The sequence below is a fragment of the Protopterus annectens genome, chromosome 14.part0, assembly GCF_019279795.1.
Source record: "Protopterus annectens isolate FY-2018-M chromosome 14.part0, PAN1.0, whole genome shotgun sequence".
In the NCBI taxonomy this organism is placed as follows: domain Eukaryota; kingdom Metazoa; phylum Chordata; order Ceratodontiformes; family Protopteridae; genus Protopterus; species Protopterus annectens.
The window spans coordinates 431,321,702-431,346,678 of record NC_056748.1 but is presented as its reverse complement, the minus strand read 5'-3'; the positions used below and the strand labels follow the sequence as shown (position 1 = coordinate 431,346,678).

Below are 24,977 nucleotides of genomic sequence, written 5' to 3'. Positions count from 1 at the left end.
AGACATGACTGAGCTCTCAGAGCATGTGTCCCAGACAAGTATGACCCTAGCCCTAAGCAGTATCCTACCTTCACCAAGAATGATACCACAATACCAACAAAAAATAATTGACTTCAACAATTGGCTTAGTTTCTGGTGTCTTTCCAAGGGGATCCAGTATCTGTCTGCCTGGGATGACATGGTTGACAGGCCTTAATGCTTTGTCAGAGATGGCCTCCACCTGTCACCCCTGGGGTTCTGGATCTTGGCCAAGGCTCTTGCCTCCCCCATTGTGCCTTTTTAGGCTATGTCCAAAGACAAATCTTCCAACATAAAAGATCTGTCAAAAAGCAAACTGAAGGTCATGCTGCTTAATGCTAGGAGCGTTAAACTGAAAATGCACTCACTAGAGGCTCTCCTCACACTGGAAGATGCCGACATCTGTGTGGCCACAGAAACTTGGTTGAAGGCTGCGGTGAGCACCCCTGCCTTCCCAGGCTATACCTCATTCCACACTTCCCGACCACAAAATGAGGTCAGAAAGACTAAGGGTGGTGGAGTCTCTCTTTTCATTAAGGACAGGCACACCTCCAGACTGGTTTACCAGTATGATGCACTGGTATTACTCCAGATGCAATGGACAATTGGCAAGACACCCATCCAAGTTATAGCCAGCTATAGACCCCCCTCCATGACTCAGGAGACCCATTCCTCCTACCTGGACCTAACTTGACCCCATCAAGGTACCCCCTAAACCCTGATCCTTGGCGACTTCAACTACCCTACCATAGACTGAGTGAACTATTCCTGCACTAATGCACTCACCCAACGATTCCTTGGCTTCCATCAATTCTAATGCAGTAGACCAGCTCGTCTCATCCCCCACAAGGGGAGACAACATTCTGGACTTGGTTCTCACCAACATGGGTGACCGCTGCACCACTCCCATAGTATGTTCTTCCCTGGTGAGATCAGATTATTGGTCTGTCTCATTCGAAGTTTCTATCCCACCCAACCCCTCCCCAGCTGTAACTAGGCTAAAATCTTCTCAAAACCTGACTACAACCTCCTAAGGGAGGGTATCAGAAGCTTCACACCACCATCCCCCTCAGAGGATGCAGACAACTATACTGAACAGTACACCAGTGCAGTATGCAATCATATGTACAACTGCATGAACTCAGCCATACTCAACAGAACTAAAACCTGCTCCTCAAAGAAACACAAACCTGTCTGGTGGATACCTTCTATCAACAGGCATTACAACAAAAGGAAGAAACTGTTGTCCAAGGATAAAAAGGAAGAAATTCCAAACTGGAAAAACTCCCTCCTCAACCTCAACAAGCAAACTAGATCACTAATGAAAACCTCCAAAGTCAGTTATGAGCTGAAACTAGCCTTCGAAACAAAGGGAAACCATAAGTCCTTCAGTTATGTCAGGAACATTGACGGCAAAGCCCAGGTTTGTTCAGAATCAGTACTTAATGGTACCACTTACACTGATCCTGTTGACTTAGCCAACCTGCAAGCTGATAGATTCAGTGAAAACTTCACCCCCCTATCCCCCCCAAAGGCCCTTTTGACATCCCCAATACTTGTCCCACACCTCACATGTCTATAGATCAAATGTTAAAGGCCCTATCCAAGGCAAAGAACACAGCTTCCATGGGATCTGATAGTATCCCAGGCTGTATTCTCCAGCAAGAACTAGCTTCGTCACTGTACACCCTATTCAACCACAGCCTAATTGCAGGCTTCATTCCAGCAGAGTGGAGAACTGCCATTGTCATCCCCTTGCACAAAGGTGGTGCTACTACTGACCCAGGTAACTATCACCCAATTAGCTTGACAAGTCTCATCTGTAAAGCCATCGAGCATATCATTACGGATCTCACAAACAAGGACATAGGCAATCTCCAAGCACTTGACTCCAACCAATTCGGATTCGTCAGGGGCAGATCTTGCCTATTGAACCTGGTTGACTTCTTTGAGACTGCCACCAAGGCCCTGGATGAGGGAAAGTCAGTACGTACAGCTTACCTTGACTTGGCCAAGGTCTTTGACACAATCCCCCACTTAAGCATCATCAAAAAGCTAACACAACTTGGCATAAATCCCTATCTTGTCAGGTGGGTAGCCAACTGGCTCACCGACAAGGTTAAAATAGGCACCAGCACCTCCAACATCAGACGTGTCACTATGGATCTGTCCTGGGACCTCTACTGTTTGGCATCTACTTCTCAGAGGCCCAGGCAAACACAAAGGGCCTGTGGCTGACAAAGTCTGCGGATGACTAAGTTGGGTGCTGTCATTGACTCCCCAAATGATGGTAACATACTGCAAGAGGGTCTCACAGCTACAAATAAATGGTGTCAAAGTTATGGCTTTAAGTTAAATGCAAAAAATGTATTATACCATTCAGCAAAAACATGGCCTCTACTGATTACCACATCAATGACAACCCCCTAAGCACACAACCTGTGGTGAGACCTGGGTACTCAGGATGACAATCTCACATTTGACCATCATGTGCTGGCAGTGGTCAGAAAAGCCTTTTACTTGATTCATCTCATAAGTAAAGGGATTGCATCCAGAAAAAAGGAGGCTACTACCTGTTTGTACTCCTCCCTCATTAGGCCTATAATGGAGTATAATGCCCTGTTTGGTATTGTACCTCTACCTGCACCAACTGAAAAGGCCAATTTAAATAAAGAAGAATATAAAGCTATTCAGTCTTTAATCAAGAATGATCAAATAGTAATTAAAAATGCTGATAAAGGGGGTGGGGTTGTTGCACTTAATACTGATTATTATATTTTGACCATGCAAGACATGTTGAACATTAAAGATAAGAAAATTAATAGATCTGATTGGACAAATATTATTGAAAAGGTTGGTAAAGGTTTGTAGGAAGAGATGCATCATTAAAGTCATATAGATTTTAGTTTTATTTGATTATCTTACTACTGTTTCACCCATTACACCCCTTATTTATCAAATACCTAAACTTCACAATTCGCAGACAAAACCACCTCTGAGACCAACTGTCTCAGCTAGGGGATGGTTCACATATCCCATCTCTAAATATGGTGACTGTGTGTTGTGTTCAAGAGATATATACATTCAGCATATACTATTATTAAAGACACTTTGCATTTTCTCAAAGAACTGTACATGTGGGCAGAAGACAAGGTCATTAGTAATTATATTTTAATCACTTTGGATGTTGACTCATTATTTACATGCATTCCTAATGACTTTGGCATTGACGGTATCAAATGTTTTTACTGGAATATGCACAAATGGATGAAGCCAAGGCTCTTGATTTCTGTAACTTGTTACATATCATATTAGACAATATTGTTATTTTTCAAACATAACTTTACCAACAAATTACAGGTGTTGCCATGGGCACGCCTGTAGCAAATATCATGTTTATGTGGGAGGTACAAAACATTTTATCTAATTCTTTATATACCAAGGTTGTTTTTTACCACAGATTTGTGGATGACTCGTTTCTTATATGGTGAGGTACTCTAGAAGAATTCAACATGTTTTTTAACTCACTGAATGCATGTACTGAATTCCTAAAGTTTAAGAGAGAAACATCACTGCAACAGGTTAATTTTTTGGACATTACTTTATATAAATTACATATGGGCAGCCTTGAAACTAGATCATATAAGAGAACCCTGTTAAAAGAAATACATATTTGCATCCACCTTTTATCTTTAAGAATGTTGTTGACGATCAAATGAAGCATGTTGCCAGACTGCATACTGAAGATAATAATGTGTTGTTACAATTAAGTAATACAGCGCACAATTTTATATGTAGGTGTTGTACCAGTACAGTTGTTAATAACACTAGAGATAGTACAATTCAAGAATGTGATGCTAACGTCAGATCAATTTTCTCTAAGCAGCCCCACAATATAGGTATAGTTCAGCAGCAGCCCCACAATATATGTATAGTTCAGTAAAGTAAATTAACAAATATTGGTCCACTTTGTTTGCAGTACCACAGATTAGGAATTCTACACGTGATAAACCAACCTTCGGTTATAAAAGATGTTTTAATTTAAAGAATAAACTGTTATACAGAACAACCTCAAAACATTACATATTTTAAGAATAATAAAGTAGGAACACATAGATGTAACAGATGCATGCACTGGACCAGTATTAATACTGATAAAAATTTTACCCATCCAGTCACTGGCAATTTATTGTACGAGTGTTTCTAGGAACACTACACACCTAGCTACTTGCCAGTTATGTGATGCATATTATGTGGGGAAAAAAACAACAGAAGGCTGAAAGATCATATTAGTAGTCATAGCTCCGAAATTAATAGAAAACTTAACAGAAATGCATTGTATAGGCAGAATACAGGCAACACACTCTATTTTAAATTTATGATTTTATTTCAAGTTAATGAATCCCTACGTGGCGGTGATATTGCTCAACCTACTGAATTAGAGGAATATAGATGGATTTTGCCACTTAGGGCTCATGTAATGCCAGGCTTAAATGAATTTATATCTTTAAAGCCCTACTTGAGAGAATTACATTAGAGGATGTAATTATATCATGTGACTTATCTATTTAAATGGCTTTAGTAATTGTTTTTGTGCCTGAGGAACCTTTTAAGTGAAACTATAAAAGTTACATATTAAACTATTTGACTTCATTTTGGTGCTGCGTGGTTTACAGTGGATTTCTCTCTTTTTTGGCTGTTTGCACTTACTTTCACTGTGATTTACTAGCGCATACTTATTTTTATTGCTTACATATACATATATATGTATACACACACAATGATCAACAGGCAACACCCAATTTGAAAATGTTGAAACGTCAGCAATAACAGAAATAAGGCCTCTTTTACTTTGTTTTTCATTTTGGGTTTAACTGTATTTCTTTATATATGTTTGTATACTGTTTTATCTTGAAATGCATGTTAATAATAAATTGAAAAAAAAAACAAGCATAAATAATCTAACACTGGGCTTGCATACCTGCCCCGCCCCCACATCACACACACATTATGTCTTATACTTTATCACAGTGTAGTTATGGTTCTCTTCCAGCTTCTGCAGAAATTGCCAATACCCAGTAGGGTATGCCAAGTAACAAAGCTTTAATTAAAAAAAAATCCATCATTGTAAACCTGTTACTCAACATTTGATGCTAGTGACAGACTATAAGATTTTAAGCTTTCAGTTTTCTCAGTATTTCTTGCCTTTTTTTTCTGCTTTTCAAACACCAACACTAATGTTGCACACTACCAATATGACACCACAAAACCCCTACCCTAACTCCAAATGTTTGTATGTAACTTAAAACCACTCACCTATTAATGACTGTCCGAGACTCATTAACATTCACCAAGAAACCATCAAGTAATGGCACAAACATATCTGCCACATCTGACACCACCATCATCTGGGGCTGGGCAAGTGTACTTTTGACATTGTAGAAATGTAGTACTTTGTTATACGTAACAAACCCCACTCGGATAGCAGTCTCTTCCATACTGCCTTCTCTAAAACACAAGAAAATGCAGTCATTATTTAAAGGCTTCTTTATTATGGCTTTACTGCAATTTTAATGCACTAAAGATACAGATGACATAATGGGTTGAGGAGTCCACAAACAAATTTTTCTGATTACCTTTGATTACCAAGGCATTTACTGCACTGCAAGTGCTCCAAGGAATAGTGCAGAGATGCACAAATAGTGGTTCATGAGTGGACAAAAATGCAGACTTCAATACTAAAGTCAGTATCACAGCACATTTTAACAAAAGATGATGGCAATAACCATTTCCATTCAGAATTTGTTGTCAATGACATTAACTCCAAGGAGTTTTCACATTCTGAAAACAGTCAGAGCAAAACACTACAACCATCCTGAACACCATGTGAACATTTACAAACTACAAAAATAAGTAAATGATGCAACTCCTCAATAAAAAAAAAAACGTTTACAGTTCCGAAGAATGGTCACTCAAATACGAAGCAAAATTGCACATGGGCAGCTGATGATTGGGATAGGTTTTACAGGCAGCTTTCGTCTTGTGCAAGACATAGCCTGCACCATGCATGTAGTGTAGACCTTGTACAATGGCATTGCTGGATTGCACTCTATTTTCACTGCTTATAAACGGTCAACTCACTCCACTTTATTTTCCACTGTGAGACATCTGTTGGCCATTTGGGTCATTTTCTAGCAGATGAAAAATATCTTTCACCTTATTTGACTAACATACCACAGTGAATAGTGCCAATATGGCTGACTTCCTCATTGAACTCTAAGTTTGCCTGGGGTCAACTAGCTGCAAGAAGGACTTTGAGATACAGTTTATTAGTCTTGTGTCTTTCGGCTTTTCCTGGTTAAGGGTCGCCACAGCGGAACTCAGGTCCGCTAATGATTGGCAGTAGATTTTTACGTGCCGAGTTGTCAGCCCTGACGCACAACCTTCAACGAAGGTACGCCCATTCACGCATGTCTCCATACAGAAGACGCTCTAGCTGAGAATCGAACCGGACAGCGTCTTACTAGGAGGCGACAACGCTACCGCAGCATCACCACCGCAGTTGAGATACAGTTTATTAGTAGCGGTCATAAAAAAACTGAAATGGCTACAACAGGAAGGACAATTAAAGCATTAGAAACATTCATGTTCCAGAAACAATGAACAAATCAATACAGAGTAAAAAGAAGATGGTCAAATCTACGGAAAAAACATATATGTATACATACATACGCACACAGTTTGCAAAGGAAAGGTCAAAGCCAGATAAGATAAGCCAGAGGTGTAAACCCCCCCCCCCCCGCCATCTTTAAGTTGAGGAACAAAAGCTCTTTTACAGTTTTTAAAATGTAGCTAACTTTTTTCTACAGTTTATGACTTATGAAGCAAAAGAGTGCTGTAGTTCTGACTGCAAAAAATACAACTCTGAGATTTAAATTCTAAATGATGGTATGCAATGAAGACCCATCTGGATATGTCAATCGTGGTTCCTAACATTTTGCAACTGGGGCGATTATTCCCTTCACCCACCCTAGCTAAGATATTGAGGTAGGCTATTATCAAAAAGCAGAGGCAGATAAAAAAAAGAGAAGAGCCTTCAACTGAATCCATCAGCAGAGCACTTAATTCAGACAAGTGTTATCTCCAATTAGTTTCAAAAGTTTGTTCCACAGAATCAATTTCAACAGTTAGCTACTGTTCCTCAATTACATTTTGATTAAATACACAACATGGCATAACATTATATGCCATCTTACCAAACAGGAAAGTGATTCTCTTCAAAATTCTCTGCAGCCTAAAAGAATGACAAAGTGGGCACCAGTCTTGGACTAATATAGATTAGCTGTGTAAGAACTTAGCGTACCGATAGATGTCTTTCTCTTCTCTGTTGCAGTATTCTTTACATGAGGGAGTTGCCTGCCAAGGTGACCTGACTTCGGCCAGTACATCAAAGTCTTTAAGTCCGTAGGGGCACAGTACCGGACGCAGGCCACGATCAGATGTAGGCCATAAAGGACGTATGCGCTCATCATACTGAGAAATGAAACCCCAGGTGGACAGACAGTCCAAGGGAAAGAGGATCAATGCATCCAAGAACACAAGGAAGTATGGGAGGAGGGTAGAACAGAATACTGCAACAGAGAACAGAAGGAAATCTATACTTATGGTAAGTTCTTATACAACTAATCTATGTCCTTCTATTCCTCTGTTGCAGTATTCTTTACATGAGGGAGAATACAAATGCTCATGCAGAAAGAAAGGTGGAGGTCATAGAGGAACTTTCGAGGAATCCATGGAGAATGGCTCTGGCAAACCTTGCCCTGGATCTGGAGATAGAAGCCAGCTTATAATGTTTTGTAAAGGTGTGGACAGATGTCCAGGTAGCTGCTTTTAGGATGGAGTTGGTGTCCAGCCCTTTGAGGAATGCCCCCAAGAAAGACACTGCCCTTGTAGAGTGAACTTTGAGCCAGGAGGGGCTTTACCATGGTGAGAATAGCAAAATGAAATGGATTTGGAGATCCAGTTGGAGATGGTCTGCTTGGACACAGGCAGTCCCAGAGCCCTGTGGTAGAATGACACAAACAGTTGGTCTGATTTTCTAAAAGGTTTGGTCTTGTGTAGGCAAAACCTGAGTTGTCTGTGTACATCAAGTATGTGTAGGATCCTCTCACTACTGTTCTGGAGAGAGGGGAATAAAGGTAGGGAGATGAATAGCCTGGTTAAAGGACAATTCATTAACACCTTTGGCATGAAGGATGTGTTAGTCCGAAGGGAAACCATGTCTTTGTGAAAGGACAAGAAAGGAGGAGAAGCCATAAGGCCTTATAATACTGGTAACCGCCTGGAGGACATAATAGCCACCAGAAGAACAGTTTTCCAAGTACAGTCTTTAAGGGAGCTAGCAGAGGCTGGCTCAAAAAGCGTGCAAGTCAGTTTCTCTAGCACAAAGTTAAGGTCCCGGGGTGCTACAAATCTTCTGGGAGGTCTAATGTGGAGGATGCCTTTAAGGAATTGTTTAGGCTCAAATCTGGAAGCTAGAAGATGGGAAAGTGGCAAACAACCAGAGATAGCTGACAAATGTGCTTTTATGGAGGAATAAGCTAAGCCTGCATTAAGCAGTTCACACAGACATGAGAGAACCATAACCTGATCCACTGTAAGCAGGTCCTGATTTCTAGCAAGACACCAAAGTGAAAACCTCTGCCATTATGGAAAGGTAAGATTTTCCAGTATTGGGTTTCCTGGCCTCCTTGCAGGACTTGAAGCACGTCTTCAGAATAAAGGTGTCTGAAAGGGATTAGGGTTCTATCACCCACAGGGTCAGTCTGAGAGTTTCTAAATGTGGGTGTATGAGTGAGTCATTGATCTGTGTGAGTAAGTCCACTCTGTGAGGTAATTTGTGATGATTGCCCTTGGCTAGATGCAGACAAAGGAGGAACCAGTGCTATCTTGGCCAATAGGGAGTCAATAGCAAGACACTTGGTTTGTCCTATTGAATTTTCAGCAGGACTTTCGGAATGAGTTTTAGGGGAGGATATGCATACAGGAATTTCCCCTTCCAAGAGATTGATAGGGTGCCCACTCTTTCCATGCCTGAGAATGTAGTTCTATGGCAAATAATTTGGAAGTTGTTTGTTCAGAGGGAAGGCAAATAAATCTATTTGTGGAATACTCCACTGGTGGACAATCCCCAGGAACACATTCCTGTGAAGCATCCATTTGTGGGCCTGTGTTCTAGATCTGCTCATTGTGTCTGCCACAAAGTTCTGATTGGAAGGGATATAAACCACCTGAAGAGATTTCTCGTAGGCGGGCTAGGTTCCAAGCCTGTAAGGATAGTCTGCAAAGGAGGTAGGATCTTGTCCTCCCTGCTTGTTTATATACCACAGAACAGTCATATTACCTGTGGGGATTCACAGCTAAACTGGCATCAGAAGGGGTTGGGAAGGTCTGTAGGGCAAGGATCAGTGCCCTCATTTCCCTTACATTTACGTGTTTTTTCCTCTGAGAGGATGTCTACTGACCTTGAACTGTGCGAGTGTTCATAGGTAGGTAGTAGGCTATCTGCCCGATGGCATTTATAAGCCTAGCCAGAGTGTAAATCGGCCACGCCCATTGATTAATTAACTGATCCTCTGTCAAGCAGAGCCAATGAAGTGATCCCAGGGGTGTATTTTCTGTTACCCATCCACTCGTCAAGGTTTCTCTTGAAGAGTGTTAGTGAGGGGCTCTGCCTGATGTAATTTGGAATTTTGTTCCAAAGCATGGGAAGTCTCTGTGACAACAATCTATCCCTCCAGCATGTTTATTGTTGTGGCGAGGTTTAGCTCACTAGAGCGCGTGGCTCGCAGTGACTTGGATTTCTTTAGGTGGAGCATGTCCATCAATTCTGAGTTGGACATGGCTTTGTAAGTCAGGCAGAGATCACCTCTGAGTAAGCGATATGCCACTGAGTACAGCCGGAGTTTTTTCAGTCGGCTGCATAGGACATATGTTTGAGACCAGTAATCCCCTTGGTGAGGTATTTCTTTGGTCTTTCCAGCTGTTGGAAGTGTCTTGTGAGGTACATCCCAAATGGGGTATTGTACTCTATGATGGGTATAGCGAGTGACATGTAGAGGGGCACTATAACCTCTCTGTCTAGATGCAAACCCTTTAGTAATTAGATGGGCAACATAGAAGGATTTCCTAACTACTTTGGCAATATGATTGTCAAAGGAGAGATATCTACCTGGTTCCCCAGATCTCTTATTACCTCTTCTGTATTAAGGGGGCTGCCACCTATGTGGTAATTTGTGGTGTTTTGTTTTTCCGAAACGGGATGACTATGCATTTTTTGGCATTTAGCTTGAGGCCATGACTTTGACACCAGGTGTCCATCTCAGTAAGGCCCTTTTGGAGGATGTCCGTGTCAGCCGGAGAGTCAATTATGGCTCCCAGTTTGCAGTCATCGGCGAACTTGGTTAGCCACAGTCCTCCTGTGTTTGCCTGTACTTCTGACAAGTATATGCTGAACAGTAGGGGACCAGGACCACACCTTGCGGGACACCACTTGTGAGTGGTTTAGAGTCAGACCCGCTATTCTTACTGTGCGAGTTCTGTCTAAGCCAGTTGGCAACCCATCTTGTGACGTAAGAGTTTATGTTCAGACTGGTGAGTTTTTCTGTAATACCAGAGTGGTGAATGGTATCAAAAGCCTTGGCGAGGTCAAGGTAGGCTGTGTGAACCACCTTTCCCCTTGTCTATGGCCTTGGTGACTGTCTCGAAGAAGTCAACCAGGTTTAGTAGGCATGATCTGCCCTTAACAAAGCCGAACTGGGTCAGGTCGTGTGTTTGGAGGTTCCCAATGTCTTTGTTAATGAGTTCCATGATGATGCGCTCCATAGCCTTGCAGATCAGGCTAGTCAGGCTTATGGTGCAATAGTTACCAGGGTCAGTTGTGGCCCCTCCTTTGTGGAGAGGAATAAACATTGCTGTGCGCCATTCTATGGGCACGTAGCCTGTGGAAAGGCTGAGGTTGAACAGCGTGTTTAGGTTCACAAAATGCCTAGCTGTTGTGATCTCCTTCTGCAGACTCCAAGGCATTCATATCTTCGCCTTTCTAGACAACCTTCTGATTCAAGCCAAATCCCAAGAGGAACTGAAAAAAGCCTCCATTGCCATTTTGCAAAGCCTGGGCTTAATCAACTTCAAGAAATCTTCACTCACTCCATCCCAACACATCTTTCTGGGGTGCAGATTGTAAACAAACACAATGATAGTGGCTCACCCCCCCCCCCCAAAGGCTGTTCTCCAACCTTTATCTGATACATCAGTGTACAGGTCTTGAGCTGGGGGGCAATGGATGAATGGGAAGTCCTGGACTTATGGACAGTTGTCTTATCCACCACTGGAGCTCCTCCATGAGGCAGGGTAGAAGTGGGATTTGAAATTCCAGTGGGTGGGCATGCTGAGACCTCTAATGACTTCATAAACCATTGGGATTTCCTCAAGTGTAGCCTTGCCAAAGGAAGCATGGAGATGGTAGATATCATCAATTCCAAGATTTGTAAAAAAAACATCTCGCAGACAGGAGACTGAGTGGGAGGATCTCTGAGAAAAAAAGAGAAAATCTCCTGGGCCTTTGTGTGTGTGTGTGTGTGTGGGGGGGGGGGGGGGTGAGTCACTATCATTTTGTTGGTTTACAATCTGCACCCCAGAAAGACGTGTTGGGATGGAGTGAGTGAAGATTTCTTGAAGTTGATTAAGCCCAGGCTTTGCAAAATGGCAATGGAGGCTTTTTTCAGTTCTTCTTGGGATTTGGCTTGAATCAGAAAGTTGTCTAGGAAGGAGAAGATATGAATACCTTGGAGTCTGCAGAAGGTGACCACAACAGCTAGGCATTTTGTGAAGACTCTTGGGGCATTCGAAAGTCCAAAAGGCAAGGGAAAGAAATGAAAATGCCAGGAGCCCACAGAAAAGCATAGGAATTTCCTGTAACTGGGATGAACAGAGATATGGACATAACCATCCTTGATGTCTATGGATGCTAGGAAGGCCTGAGGGAGGATTAAAGGGAAGAGGATTTGGACAGTTAGCTTTTTGAAGGAGGGAACTTTCTGAAAGTTGTTGAGAAAACTGAGGTCTAGGATGGGTCTCCATGGTCCTTCCTTTCTGGGAACCAGGGAAGTACAGTTGTGTACCTACCATAAATGTAGATGCTAGAGTGTATTCACTGTTGCAGTCATTACTCTTGGGTTATCCTGCTGGCAGGCTACCCGCAGTCAGCCTGAATTCCAAAGTCTAGGTCCGGCGTCAGTTGCTGTCGCCTCTTCCGTGACGTCAGTGCGCCAGGGGTATAAAAGATGCAGCTGACGCCATTTTCTTCAGTTTTTCTTGCCCCAGATGTCAGGTGCCCCCAAAATGGTGGGCTATCAATTTGGCCAATAATTATGCATGCAGCAAAATAAACATTTTCTTCATCTACAAGCAAATACACCACATAGGTTGCATAGGATAGATAAGTATAGATAAGTCCCAGCCAAGAAAAGGGGGATGGTGGGTGGGTAACCTGGACTGCAACAGTGAATACACTCGAACATCTACATTTATGGTAGGTACACAACTGTACTATGTTCATCGTGTTTCACTGTTGCAGTCATTACTCTTGGGTTGAATCCCAAAGCTGAGGTTGGGTGGCTGGGTCTAAATAGGATTAGGAGAGGCTATAAGGCCCTGCAGGACTGCAGCGGCAAACCCTGCTCTGGATTTAGAGTAGAGAGGTAAATGGTAGGGCTTGGTAAAAGTGTGCACTGAACTCCAAGTTGCAGCCTTTAAAATGTCTTTGGTTGGTACTCCTCTGAGAAAGGCTGTTGAAGTGGCTGCTGCCCTGGTTGAATAAGGCCTAATGCCCTTGGGCACTGATTTGCCATGTTGTGAGTAGCAGAAACGAATGCAGTGGCCTATCCATTTTGAAATAGTCTGTTTTGAGATAGGCTTTCCTTGAGGTCCTGCAGCATATGCCACTAAGAGTTGCTCAGTCTTTCTGAAAGCTTTAGTTCTGTCCAAGTAGAAGTTTAGTTGTCTGTGTATGTCCAAAGAATGCAGGAGTCTCTCACCCTTATTCTGCGGGTTTGGGTAAAAGGTAGGCAAATTAATGGTTTGGTTAAGGGCCACACTGGACACTACCTTAGGCATAAATGTTGGGTTTATCCTTAGAGATACCCTGTCTGGATGGAAAATGATGAACGGTTCCACAGCCATGAAGGCCTGTAACTCTGAGACTCGTCTTGCAGAGGTTATTGCTAGGAGCAGCGCCGTTTTCCAAGATAAGAACTTTATATCAGCTAATTTGGCTGGCTCAAAAGGTGGCAGTGTGAGTTTTTCCAAGACATAATTGAGGTCCCATGCAGGTACTGGGGCTCTCCTTGGAGGTCTTATGTTTTTGGCCCCTCTGAGGTACTGCCTTAGCAATGGATGAGAAAAAATAGGTGGTTCCGTGTTGTAATGAGCTGAAATGGCACAGGCATGAATTTTAATTGATGAAAAGGATAGGCCTTTGTCCAGCATCTCAGTTAGGTATTGTAAAATCTGAGGAATATTAGGTACACATGTGTCAATTCCTTGTGCCTGGTTCCAAGCACAGAATCTTTTCCATTTTTCTGCATAAGATTTTCTGGTACTGGGCCTCCTGGCCTCCAAAATAACATTCATCACTGCTTTAGAGAGAGGTGTGTTTTGAATGGCAACATTATCCGCCATGCTACCAGATTTAGGGTCCTTAGTTGACTGTGCAGAATCTGATAGTTTCGCTGGGTCAGTAAGTGAGGAATTAGAGGAAATGTTCAGGCTGGGCCTTGAGACAAGCCTTTTAGGATTGGGTGCCAGTGCTGGCGTGGCCAGTTAGGGGCAATCAGAATCATTTTTGGCTTCTCTTGTCTGACCTTTAGGAGTACCTTGGGGAGGAGAGGCAGAGGAAGAAAAGCATATACTGTTAGGCTTTTCCAGCTGAATGAGAGAGCATCCACCTTCCATGCTTGCTTGTGATAAGTCCTTGTGCAGAATCTGAGTAGTTGGCTGTTGTGAGGGGGAGGCAAAGAGATCTATGTCTGGGCATCCCCATTCCTTTGTTATCATGCTGAAGACTTGTGGATCCAGTTTCCACTCGTGGGGATTCGTGAGGTGTCTGCTTAGTTCGTCTGCCAGAGTATTTTTTTTTTCTGGTAGGAATTGTGCTTGCAGGTGTACTTGGAAAGTCAATGCTGTGTCCCACAAAGTCATGGCTTGTCTGCAGAGAGGGTAGGAATGTGTGCCTCTCTGCTTGTTTATGTACCACATGACTGTAGTATTGTCCGTCCTTATCAGTAGTTGTATTGGATGAAGTAGATCCTTGAAAGCTGCCAGGGCATTCTGAACAGCTAGCATCTCTTTTTGATTGATATGTAGATACATTTGGCTTGTGGGCCATGTGCCCTGAATACATTTTCCTGCCATGTGGGCCCCCCAGGTATAATCTGATGCATCTGTTGTTATTGACTGCCTGGCTGTGGGTAGAGTGAAAGGCTGTCCCTTGTTGAGGTGACAGGCCTGTGCCCACCATCGAAACTCCTGTTGCAGGCAAGGAATGAGGGTAATTGATGTTTCCAGGTTTTGGCAATGTTGAGTCCAAACACTTTTAGGTACCACTGAAGTTTCCTCATATGCAGTCTGGCATATGGAATTAGCAGAATGCAGGATGCCATGAAGCCCAAAGCCTGCAGAATTTTTCTTGCAGATAACTGGGTCTTTGTTGCCAACATTCTGAAGTAAGTAGTCAGTTGTCTTTGTTTGTCTGGCATGAGATAAGCCATCTGGGCAGTTGTATTTAAGCTTGCACCCAGGAATATTATCTCTTGAGAGGGTACTAGTTTTGATTTCTTTTCGTTTACTGTGTACCCTAGGCAAATTAACAATCTTTTTACGAACGCCAGATGCTGTAGTAGAATGTCCTTGTTCTCTGCTTGTATGACGCAGTCGTCCAAGTAAGGATATATTTGAATTCCTCTTTGTCTGCAAAATGCAATCACTGGTGCCAGACATTTTGTGAAGACCCTGGGCGCAGTAGATAAGCCAAAGGGCAGTGCAGAGAATTGGTAGTGCATTGAGCCAGCTTTGAATCTGAGGTATCTTCTGCAAGATTGTCTGATTGGGATATGCAGGTATGCCTCTTTTAGGTCTAAAGATACAAGCCAAGCCTTCTTACCCAGCATGGGCAGAAGCTACTGTAGAGTTAACATTTTGAATTTTGGAAAGTCCAGAAATGTGTTTAGAATAGACAGGTCCAGTATTGGTCTTCAGGCTTTGTCCTTTCTGGGTACCAAAAAAAGTCTTGAGTAAAATCCTTGTCCCTGGCTCTTGCTGTGGTACTTGCTGAATGGCCCTCATGTTCATGAGGGATGAAACTTGTTTTTGTGCCTCTGCCCATTGATTGTGTGGCAGGTCTGGCATATCTTTTGCCTTTGGCAGGGTGTGAAAGTGGAACCTGTAGCCCTGGGACACTATATTCAAGACCGATTTGTCCTGGGTGATCATGTGCCAATTTTGAGAAAAAAGTGCTAGTTTTCCCCCTAAGGGAGCTGCCAAAAGATGAGTGTTTGGTGCTGGCAGAGGCAAGTCATTGGGACTGTTTCCTGTATGGCTGTGATTTGTCTTCTCCGCTTTTGGAGGTAGAAGCGTCCCACTGTTTGGGCCTGTATGAGCCCTGGGACTGGGGTCTGCCTCTGGGGCGTCTGTATCTGCCTCTTTGTGGCCTGTCTGACACTGGAAAGGACCAATTCTTTGTAGGCCAGTTCCTGCTAAATCTTGGTGGCTGTACCTACAAGAAATCCTTTACTGTTTGCATAGATTTCGCTTTGTCCTCCATTTTCTTCAAAATCTCCTCTGCTTTAAGACCAAATAAGGTGTCATGCTGTAATGGAGCATCTAATAATTTTGCTTTAACATGATCAGGCAGATTCTGTTCCTTTAACCAAGCATGCCTCCTAATGACAGAACCCGTAACTGCGGCCCTGCAAGAGGCCTCCAGAGAATCAAAACCACATTGCAATGTATGCTTTCCCACTTGTTCAGTTGCATGCAATAAATCCTGCATTTCCTTATTTTCTGCACAGTCAGAATTTGCCAACATTTTCTGTTTTAGCAGTGACATTAAGTATTGCTAATATTTAATCATATGAAATTGACAATTTAAAGCCCTCATAGCCAAAGTAGCAGAAGTGTAAACCTTTATCCCCCATCTGTCCAGTGCCCTTGAATCCCTGTCAGAAGGGATAGGGTTTTTCGCAGTAGCAGCCTTGACCCTTTGGGACCTTGAGAAATAGTTTCTGGGTCAGCAGCAGGGTTTTTATAAAGGAATTTATGTGAATATGGAACCCTGTAGTATCTGTCTGGTTTAACAGGGGCTGGAGGTAAAGAGTCAGGAGTAAGGCTGGACTCTGAAAATACATCATCTACAATGTCTAACACAGGGGGAATAGCAAGGGGCCTGTGCTGAGGTAGTAAAAGAAAATCTCAAAGCCTTTTCTTTGATTCTGAGTAATCTTGGCTCTCCCAGTGAAAGTGTTCCCTCATGGTATGCAGGGTTTCCCCAAAAGAATAATCCTCAGGAGGAGAGGCTGAAGGGAAAGATTCCTCAGCATCAGAATCCTCATAGGGAGGAAGAGAGTATTCCTGTACAGAAGAGGAGTCAGAGGAAATGGAAACCTGATCTGAAGAGTCATAGTCTGTCTCTTGCCTAGGCCTCTTGTCAAGAGGGGGATGGGAACCCCTGCTCAAGGTAATTAAGTCTTTGACCATTTTGAGCATCTGTTTTTTAGGCATGGAAGTCTGTCCTTGAGAATGCTGTACTTGTTTCTTTGTCTTTAGAGCTGCTTTAGTCTTTGCTTTGGAAGCTGAAGTAGGCTTTATATATAACAGTGCAGGTCTGAAAACACCCTCAGAAGCCAATGCCTGCTCAGCGGCTCTGGACCCATCTGAGGGAATGGTTTCCGAGTGTCCAATACCTTGAATATCCAGAGGCCTAGCTGGCTCCACGTGGGAGTCATCAACAGCCTATGGCTCTGAGGTAGCGGGCGTCAGGGGCTGCAAAAGCGCCTCACTGAGAACCGGCGAACGGCTTAGCGGAAGCCTCGTCGTCGGTTTTGGATCTCGGATGCCTGTCCTTTTCTTTTTCTTTGCATTTTTTAGAAACTCCGGTCGGCGGTTGCTCCGACTGCATTATATAATTGAATCTTCGGCCAAAGTAATGAAAAGCAAAATCGAACTGACGCTTAATAGTGCGTTGATTAAATCTAGCACAAAACAGACAGCTAGAAACGTTGTGATCAGGGCCTAGGCAAGGAATACAGTAAGAATGAAAATCCTTATGAGGTATTTGCTTCCCACAAGAAATGCAATTGTTAACTTTTTCTGACATTGGTCTGGAGCAAGAAAAAAAAGTTTCCCCAACGGGGTACTTAGCTTTAATGAAGACTTCGGATCTGAAATTCGTCTGTGAAAATCTCAGGAGTCGGCCGACCGGCACTTGCAAACTGCTTTTGCTTCGGGCACCGCACGGCAAGAAAGACTGAAGAAAATGGTGTCGGCTGCATCTTTTATACCCCTGGCGCACTGACGTCAGGGAAGAGGCGACAGCAACCGACGCCGGACCTAGACTTTGGAATTCAGGCCGACTGCAGGTAGCCTGCCAGCAGGATAACCCAAGAGTAATGACTGCAACAGTGAAACATGATGAACATCAGGCATGAATAGAAGCCTTTTCCTTTTTGAGCTGAGGGCTCGGTCTGAATTGTGCCCTGTTCTAGCAGGTTTTGTAGAACTAGGCGAGAAAGGGTTCCTGTTCCTTTGTAAGTTGAGGAATACCCCCGAAAGGAGGTACTGTGCACCACACCAGGGCGCATCCACTCTTTATGATGCTGAGGACCCAAAAGTCTTGAATGATGGATACCCAGGTTGGAAGGGATAGTGAAAGGCATAAGGACAGGGGAGGGGTGCCAAGATTGCCTGCGGAGTCATGAGGAGGAGCCCATTCTATCAGGAAAGGCTGCTTAGGTAAACTGGGGAGCAGAGGAACAAGAGGAAAACAGTTGTGTTTTCTAGGGCCCCTTGGGGGGAATTTGGATTGGGGGATCCAGGATTGCCTGCATACGACGACTTATTTCCCAGGGTACTTCCTGTGGAATTTAGGCACAGGTGAGACCCAAATGTGTTTAAGGTCTTTTAGTTCCTTGCACTGTTCTTGCAGGGATTTGAACTGTTCAGCAGAGGGTTTGCCAAATAAAGTGGTGTTGTCCAGGGGGACATCCAAAAGCTTCGCCTTAATGTCCTCAGGGAGGGACTGAAGCCTCAACCAAGCAAACCTTTTTAGGGCACACGAAGAAGCTACAGCTTTGTGAAGTGGCCTCTACTGCATCGTAGTTGTGTTTCATCAAATGACTGGCTATCTGAGAGGATGCAGCAATAACAGAGGATGCCAAGGCTTTGTTCTCAGAGTCTGGCATATCTGACACTAACTTGAAGATCTGTGACAAGAGTTCCATATCGTAACACTTCAAAAATCATTATATAACATGTTCAGCAGACTGAGTATTGTCTGGGACTGAACACAACTATTTCCTTCTAGGGATAAATCTGGAAGACATCTCAAGCCACATAAAGGATTTAGAATCTCTTGAAGACAGCAAGGGGTTACTCTCAGGGCCAGCAGTTAAAGGTCAAACTGCTTTCTAACAGTGCCTCATACAATAATCCACATGGAGAAACCTCAACAGTTGCTAAAGAAAGCATTACTATTCAAGGGAACTCGCCATATTAATGATATTCAAGTAATCAAGTAACAGCATCACTGCTAAAGTGTATGCATAACGGATTCACTTTAAAAGCTCGAAATTCTGAAATCTCAAATTTCAGAATCTCGAGCCCATAAAGTGGAAAATCCAAATACCCCAAACCACAAAACCGCAAAAGCCTAAACCACAAAACTGTGAAATTCAAACTCCCAACACTTTCAACCACCAATACAACACACACGCATACAACTAAACAAGCACACACACCTACTCTTGTTATATGCAGGGGGCAAGCCCCCCCACCCCCCTACTTAAATATTCTAACTCCAAGGTCGCACTACACACACACATACACACACACACACACACAAAACACCACCACACAAACTACATTCTTCTCACACACACACATCACAGTAACAACACACACTACAGCCTCTACCCAACACCCTTAAAAATAAACACTTACCTGATTCCATGAACACAGCGCAACACCAGAACCGCTAATTCAAAATCTCCCGCATTCGAGATTTTGAATTTTGCGCTTCTGGGGTTGCGATCTTCCAATCCTTCCACTTTACGAGCTCGAGATTCTGAAATTCGAGATTTCAGTATTTCGAGCTTATAAAGTGTTCCCATGCATAACACACAAAACTTAACCCTGCAGCTAGCTTGTCAGGTGAAGATGCTCTTGTAAGTCTTTCTGTCCATTTGGGGATTAAGTGCCCCAGTCACAGTAACCTGCACAATCTTTTTTTTTTTTTAAAACAGGAAACTCAAGATAAGTGTGCTGGAACACCTATCCTACGTAGCAGGGGAGACTCCCAGAATTCCTCAGCTAACATCTAAAGGATACAGCACCCATTACCTAGACTAGTATTAGACTGCTTAACAGTAAGCTAAAAAAAACAAAGGTGGAACTAGGATATCTACATAAAACATGATCCTCCCAAACATCTTAATGCATCTCACCAAATGTGTAACATCAAAAGTCTGCTCTCAGGGTGTAGCCTGTCTGATAACAAGAAGTTATGTACTCACCATAACGTTCGATGTATGTAGTCCATCTTGCCTTACATTCTTACCCATGGGTTCGGAGCCGAACCTCGGCTCCAACTCGGCCATACTCTAGCTTGAAGTCTTCAATTGGCTCGTGGCTAAGAGGTATCCCATTGTGCAACAGGTCTATTCCCCAGATCTTGTTGGCTGCAAGCTCACACACAAACACACTGAGAAGAACAACCACCCTAACAGAAAGGACTACTGACACCTAGAAACAATACCTCCAGGAGGGGGAAGGAGGGAGGGTTAGTGGGAATGTAAGGCGAGATGGACTACATACATCGAATGTTATGGTGAGTACATAACTTCTTGATGTTATGTAGTCCAATCTTGCCTTCATTCTTACCCGTGGGACAGTGTTCCTAGCACCTTGATCTTGGGTGGCTCAGTGAAAAATACTCGAGCACCGTGGAACTAAAGGAAGATCTGCTTCTAGAGACCAGATCTAATTTGTAGTGACTAATAAAAGTATGAGGCGAAGCCCATGTTGCTGCAGCACAGATATCATCCATTGACATCCTAGCCTGAAATGCAGTTGAGGTAGCCACAGATCGTGTAAAATGAGCCTTCACTTTAAAGGGTAATTCTTTGCCAATGGAAGCATAAATAAATGAGATGCAATCGGAGATCCAGCGAGACAAGGTTGCCTTAGAAACCGGAACCCCAAGTCTAGTGTCTGAAAACGAGACAAACATTTGTCCTATGTAAATAGAAACGCAATTGTCTGTGAACATCCAGATGATGAAACTTAAATTCTGCCTTGTTGGAAAATTCAGGAAAAAACACAGGCAACTCAATGGATTGGTTGATACTGACAACAGAGGCAACCTTTGGAACAAAAGAAGGGTTGGTTCTTAAGGAGACCCTATCTTTGTGAAACACCAAATAAGGTGGCCTAATCGATAATGCTTGGAGTTCAGAGACCCGCCTAGCTGAAGTTATGGCTACCAAGAATACTGTCTTCCATGACAAGAATTTAATGTCACATGTAGCTGTGGGCTCAAAGGGAGTTGGGGTGAGCCTCTGTAGTACAAAACTGAGGTCCCATGGCATCACTGGATCAAAGACTGGAGGTCGGAGTAACAATGTCCCTCTCATAAAAAACCCTACGAAGCGTATGAGCCATAAGGTTGGGTTCATTAGCAACGTGAAAGGTAGAAATTGCTGCAAATTGCACTTTAATGGTTGCCGCAGCTGAACCCTGATTAAACAGTTGAGAAAGAAATTCCAATATTGCCGAAATAAGCGCTGTATAAGGATCAATATGTCGCTCACGGGCCCAAATAGAAAATCTTTTCCACTTACTGGAATAAATTTTCCTGGTAGAAGGCTTGTGGGAAGATGATAGAATATGGACCAGTTCCGGGGAAAAATCATGAAGCCTAAGGACGGAACTGGAGCAGCCAAGCTGTCAACTCGAGGGTCTGGATGGAGGGATGGAACTGTCCTGACATATGAGTCAGCAGATCTGGAACTGGGTCCAGAATCTAGGGCTTGTCCATTAGATAGGGTTGAAGGAAAGAAAACCAAATCTGACAAGGCCAGTGTGGGCAATGAGGATCATTTTGCTCCCCAAAGACTGTGCTTTCTGAATGACCTTTGATATCAGAGGTAATGGTGGAAAGGCGTAGAGAAGACCGGAGGGCCAATCGTGAGCCAGAGCTTCCCTGGGTGTCTCCCCCTCCGGGGGGATAAGGGTGAAGTAGCTGCTGCATTTGGCATTGAGGGGGCTTGGCAACTAGATCGCAGCAAGGATGACCCCATCTGTGGAATATCTCTTCTGCAACATAATTGTTCAGGGACCACTCGTGAGGCATTAAAATAGCTCTGCTCAGCCTGTTGGCAATCACGCTGGACTTCCCCGGTGTATGCGTTGCAACTAGAAAGCATTGGGAAGACACCGCCCACTGCCAAACTCAAAGTGCCTCTCTGCAAAGGGGGTATGATTTGGTTCCCCCCTGTCTGTTCAAGTACCAAACCACAGACATGTTGTCTGAGTGGATTGCAATTGACCCTAGAGGGAGAAAGCTCTGAAGTGCTTGCAACACTAACAGCGCTGCTCTCATCTCCAAGACATTGATATGCAAATGGGTCTTGTGATGCTGCCACGTGCCTTGGACAGTCCTGCCAAGATAATGCCCCCCCACCCGATCTGGGGGGCATCCGTGGTCACTGTGGCAACTGGAGAAGATGGGACAAAGGGCTTGCACACGTTGAGATTGCTGGCCTGAAGCCACCAGCGTAGATCCCGCTTGCACGTGTCCATAATCAGAATAAAATGGGAGAGTGGGAGATGCTGCAGTGACCATTGGGTGAAAAGCAGCCACTGAAGAACCTTCATGTGTAGTCTGGCAAGGGGAACTAGCATGACCGTGGCAGCCATGGTCCATAATAACTTGAGGACCACTTTTGCCCTGACCTTTCTCAATGGTAGTAAGGTGTAGACCTGCTGTTGTAGAGCCTGAATTCTCTCTTCTGGTAAGAAGGCGCTCATGAGCACCATATCTAGTTCGGCGCTGATAAAAATGACACACTGTGAGGGAAACAAGGCAGATTTTTTTCCAATTTAAAGTAATTCCTAACCGTTGCCAAAGTGTAATGGTGGCATCCCTGGTCTGTAACAGTAGATGCCTGGTGGTGGCAGAAAAGAGCCAGTCGTCCAGGTATGGAAAGTGAACCGTTACCACTGCCATGCATTTGGTTAACACCCTGGGGGTTGTGGTGAGACCAAAGGGCAGAGCACGAAACTGAAAACAACTGGCTCCCAGCCGGAAGCGTAAATGACTTATCGATGCCCTGTTCATCTTGATATCGTAGTAAGCATCTTTGAGGTCGATGGACCACATCCACACATCTTTCCCTAACAGAGGGAGTATTGACTTTAAGGTGACCATGCGAAACTTGGACTTTTGCACATGAAGGTTCAATCAGCTGAGATCCAAGATGGGTCTCACGTCCCATGCTCTTTTCGGCACCAAAAAGAATCTGGAGCAAGTCCCTAATCCTACTTGATCTGCGGGGACAGGCTGGATGGCTCCCTTTGAAAGCAACTTTTTTATTTCTAAAGTTGCGGAATCCCTGTGACTGGGTGGAACGTCTGGGATTCCCTTGGATGGCAGGGGAGAAGAGAAAGGGATATGATAACCTCTGGAAATTATCTTTAATACCCACTCATCTTGGGTGACTTCTTGCCAGGCTTCTGGGTATAAAGAAATGTGACCCCCGACCAGCTCCAGAGACGCACAGTCGGGCCTCCCCTTCAGGAGCGCTGGTAGGGAGAACCACGAAAGGAATCTCGGTCCCCCTGATTATGTGGGCCTCCTCTGCCTCTAGGGTGGCATCTACCTGAATTTCCACCCCCTCTCCTGCTTCCGGAGGGGGGAATCACTTTGTGTGCCCTGAAAAAACCTCTGTGACTTCCTGAACCACATTTTCCCACCTTTCTGGCCCTTGAGGTAAGGTCTAGAAGGCATGGAAAAACGGACTCCCACGGCAGACAGGGTTTTTCCTTCCTGCTCGCACCTAGTGCGAGTGTCCTTCACCTTGGTTCCGAACAACGATCAACCATCAAATGGGGCACTGGTGAACGTAGACCTCCGCGAAATTGCACAGACGCATCTAGGAGTGTCCTTAAGAGACTCCAGAACCCGCAGCCCTACTCGCTCCGTTGGCTGCATATGAGATCAGCCTCATGGAGGAGTTGGTAAGGGAATTTAAGGTAGACATCTGTGCATTGGCCTTCTGTGCCACAGCATCAGAAATGTTACCCTGTAGAGAATCTCCTAGCTTTTTTAGGAGATCTCTCTGGAGCCTCGTAAAATGCGTCAAGTAGTTCAGCGACCGCAGTGTAAAGTCCGCTGAGATAAACACACGCTTCCCATAACTGTCAATAGCCCGGGACTCCTTGTTAGGCGGATGGATGGTAGACGAAGTTTCAGAAAGTTCCTTCTTGGTGGCCGCTGCCACCACCATGGCATCTACTGGAACGCCTTTAGTCAGATACTCCTTATCAAAGGGGGAGGACAAAAACTTATTGGGTCTCCTTGGGACAGGTTCCACAGTGTCAGGAGTTTCCCACACCTTTTGACAGACAAGGTCTAATAGCTCATCAAAAGGGGGAGAAACCCAAGAGGCGGAGGGTTGAGACCCGAAAGCCTTCAGGAACACCGACTCCTCATCAGAAGGGGATTTGGTTGGCCAGCCGCCTCTCTGCTTCAAGATCTACAGGATATCTGAAAAAGAGATATCTTCAGAAGATGACTTGGGGGACCCCTCTGACTCCTCAAGGTCGGTATCTGACATGAGAGACTCATCCGGGGAGTCAAGGTGTTTCTTCTTACACAATCTCTTTCTGGCGGGCTCCTCAGGCAAAAACTCTGGGGAGACGTCAGAAAGTTGGGGACCACTCATGGAGGAATCCTGAGGCTTAGGGTCTCTGCTTCCCATGGATAGTGCGTGATCCGAAACTGACATCGGTGCTGGAGGGGGCAGAGTATCAGTGCCGTAGGGTGCAGCTGACGACCTGGCCAGCACACTCCTCATAACCTCGAAGGCTGATCCCCCCAGCTCCGAAGGCAGACTAACTGAAGATTAAACAGTAGTAGCCCTCGGCGCCGAGGAGATGAGGTCTGAAGCCGATGTCGGGTCCAAGCTCACTCGGGCCGAAGCACCGAGAGGAAAGCTCGGAACCGATGAAAATCGATCCGAGACCTCCCCCTCGGGTCCGACCGGAGAACTGTGAACCCTCGACCCCGTGAACAGAGCCGACGGGGTCGGAGCGGAAATCGGAACCAAGAGGCCAGGCGAGGCTACTGGAACCGACCTAACGGTGCCCGATGGCACCAACAACTCTGGCTACGAAGGCTGAGAAAGACGTGGAGGAGGTACAACAAAGGATGAATAGGCCATAACAAAGTTCGCAGATGACTGCAAATTGGGAGCCATTACTGAATCCCCCAAATGATGTGCATATTCTACAAAAAGGGCCTTAAAGAAACATGCCAGGTGCCAGAGCCATGGGCTCAAGCTTAATGCCAAGAAATGTATAGTTATCCCCTCTGGAAAAAAACATGTACCCATGAATTACCATATAGG

The 24,977-nt window shown here is 44.4% G+C and overlaps 1 protein-coding gene across 1 annotated transcript in view; it reads right to left on the bottom strand.

Moving 5' to 3' along the window:
* SEC24C (SEC24 homolog C, COPII coat complex component) overlaps positions 1-24,977 on the bottom strand; it is a 2,546,747-nt gene that overhangs the window by 1,273,777 nt on the left and 1,247,993 nt on the right. Inside the window, exon 13 of the mRNA XM_044055565.1 lies at positions 5,335-5,526. Within this exon, the coding sequence (XP_043911500.1) occupies positions 5,335-5,526 (192 nt within the window). The remainder of the gene's footprint in view (positions 1-5,334; positions 5,527-24,977) is intronic.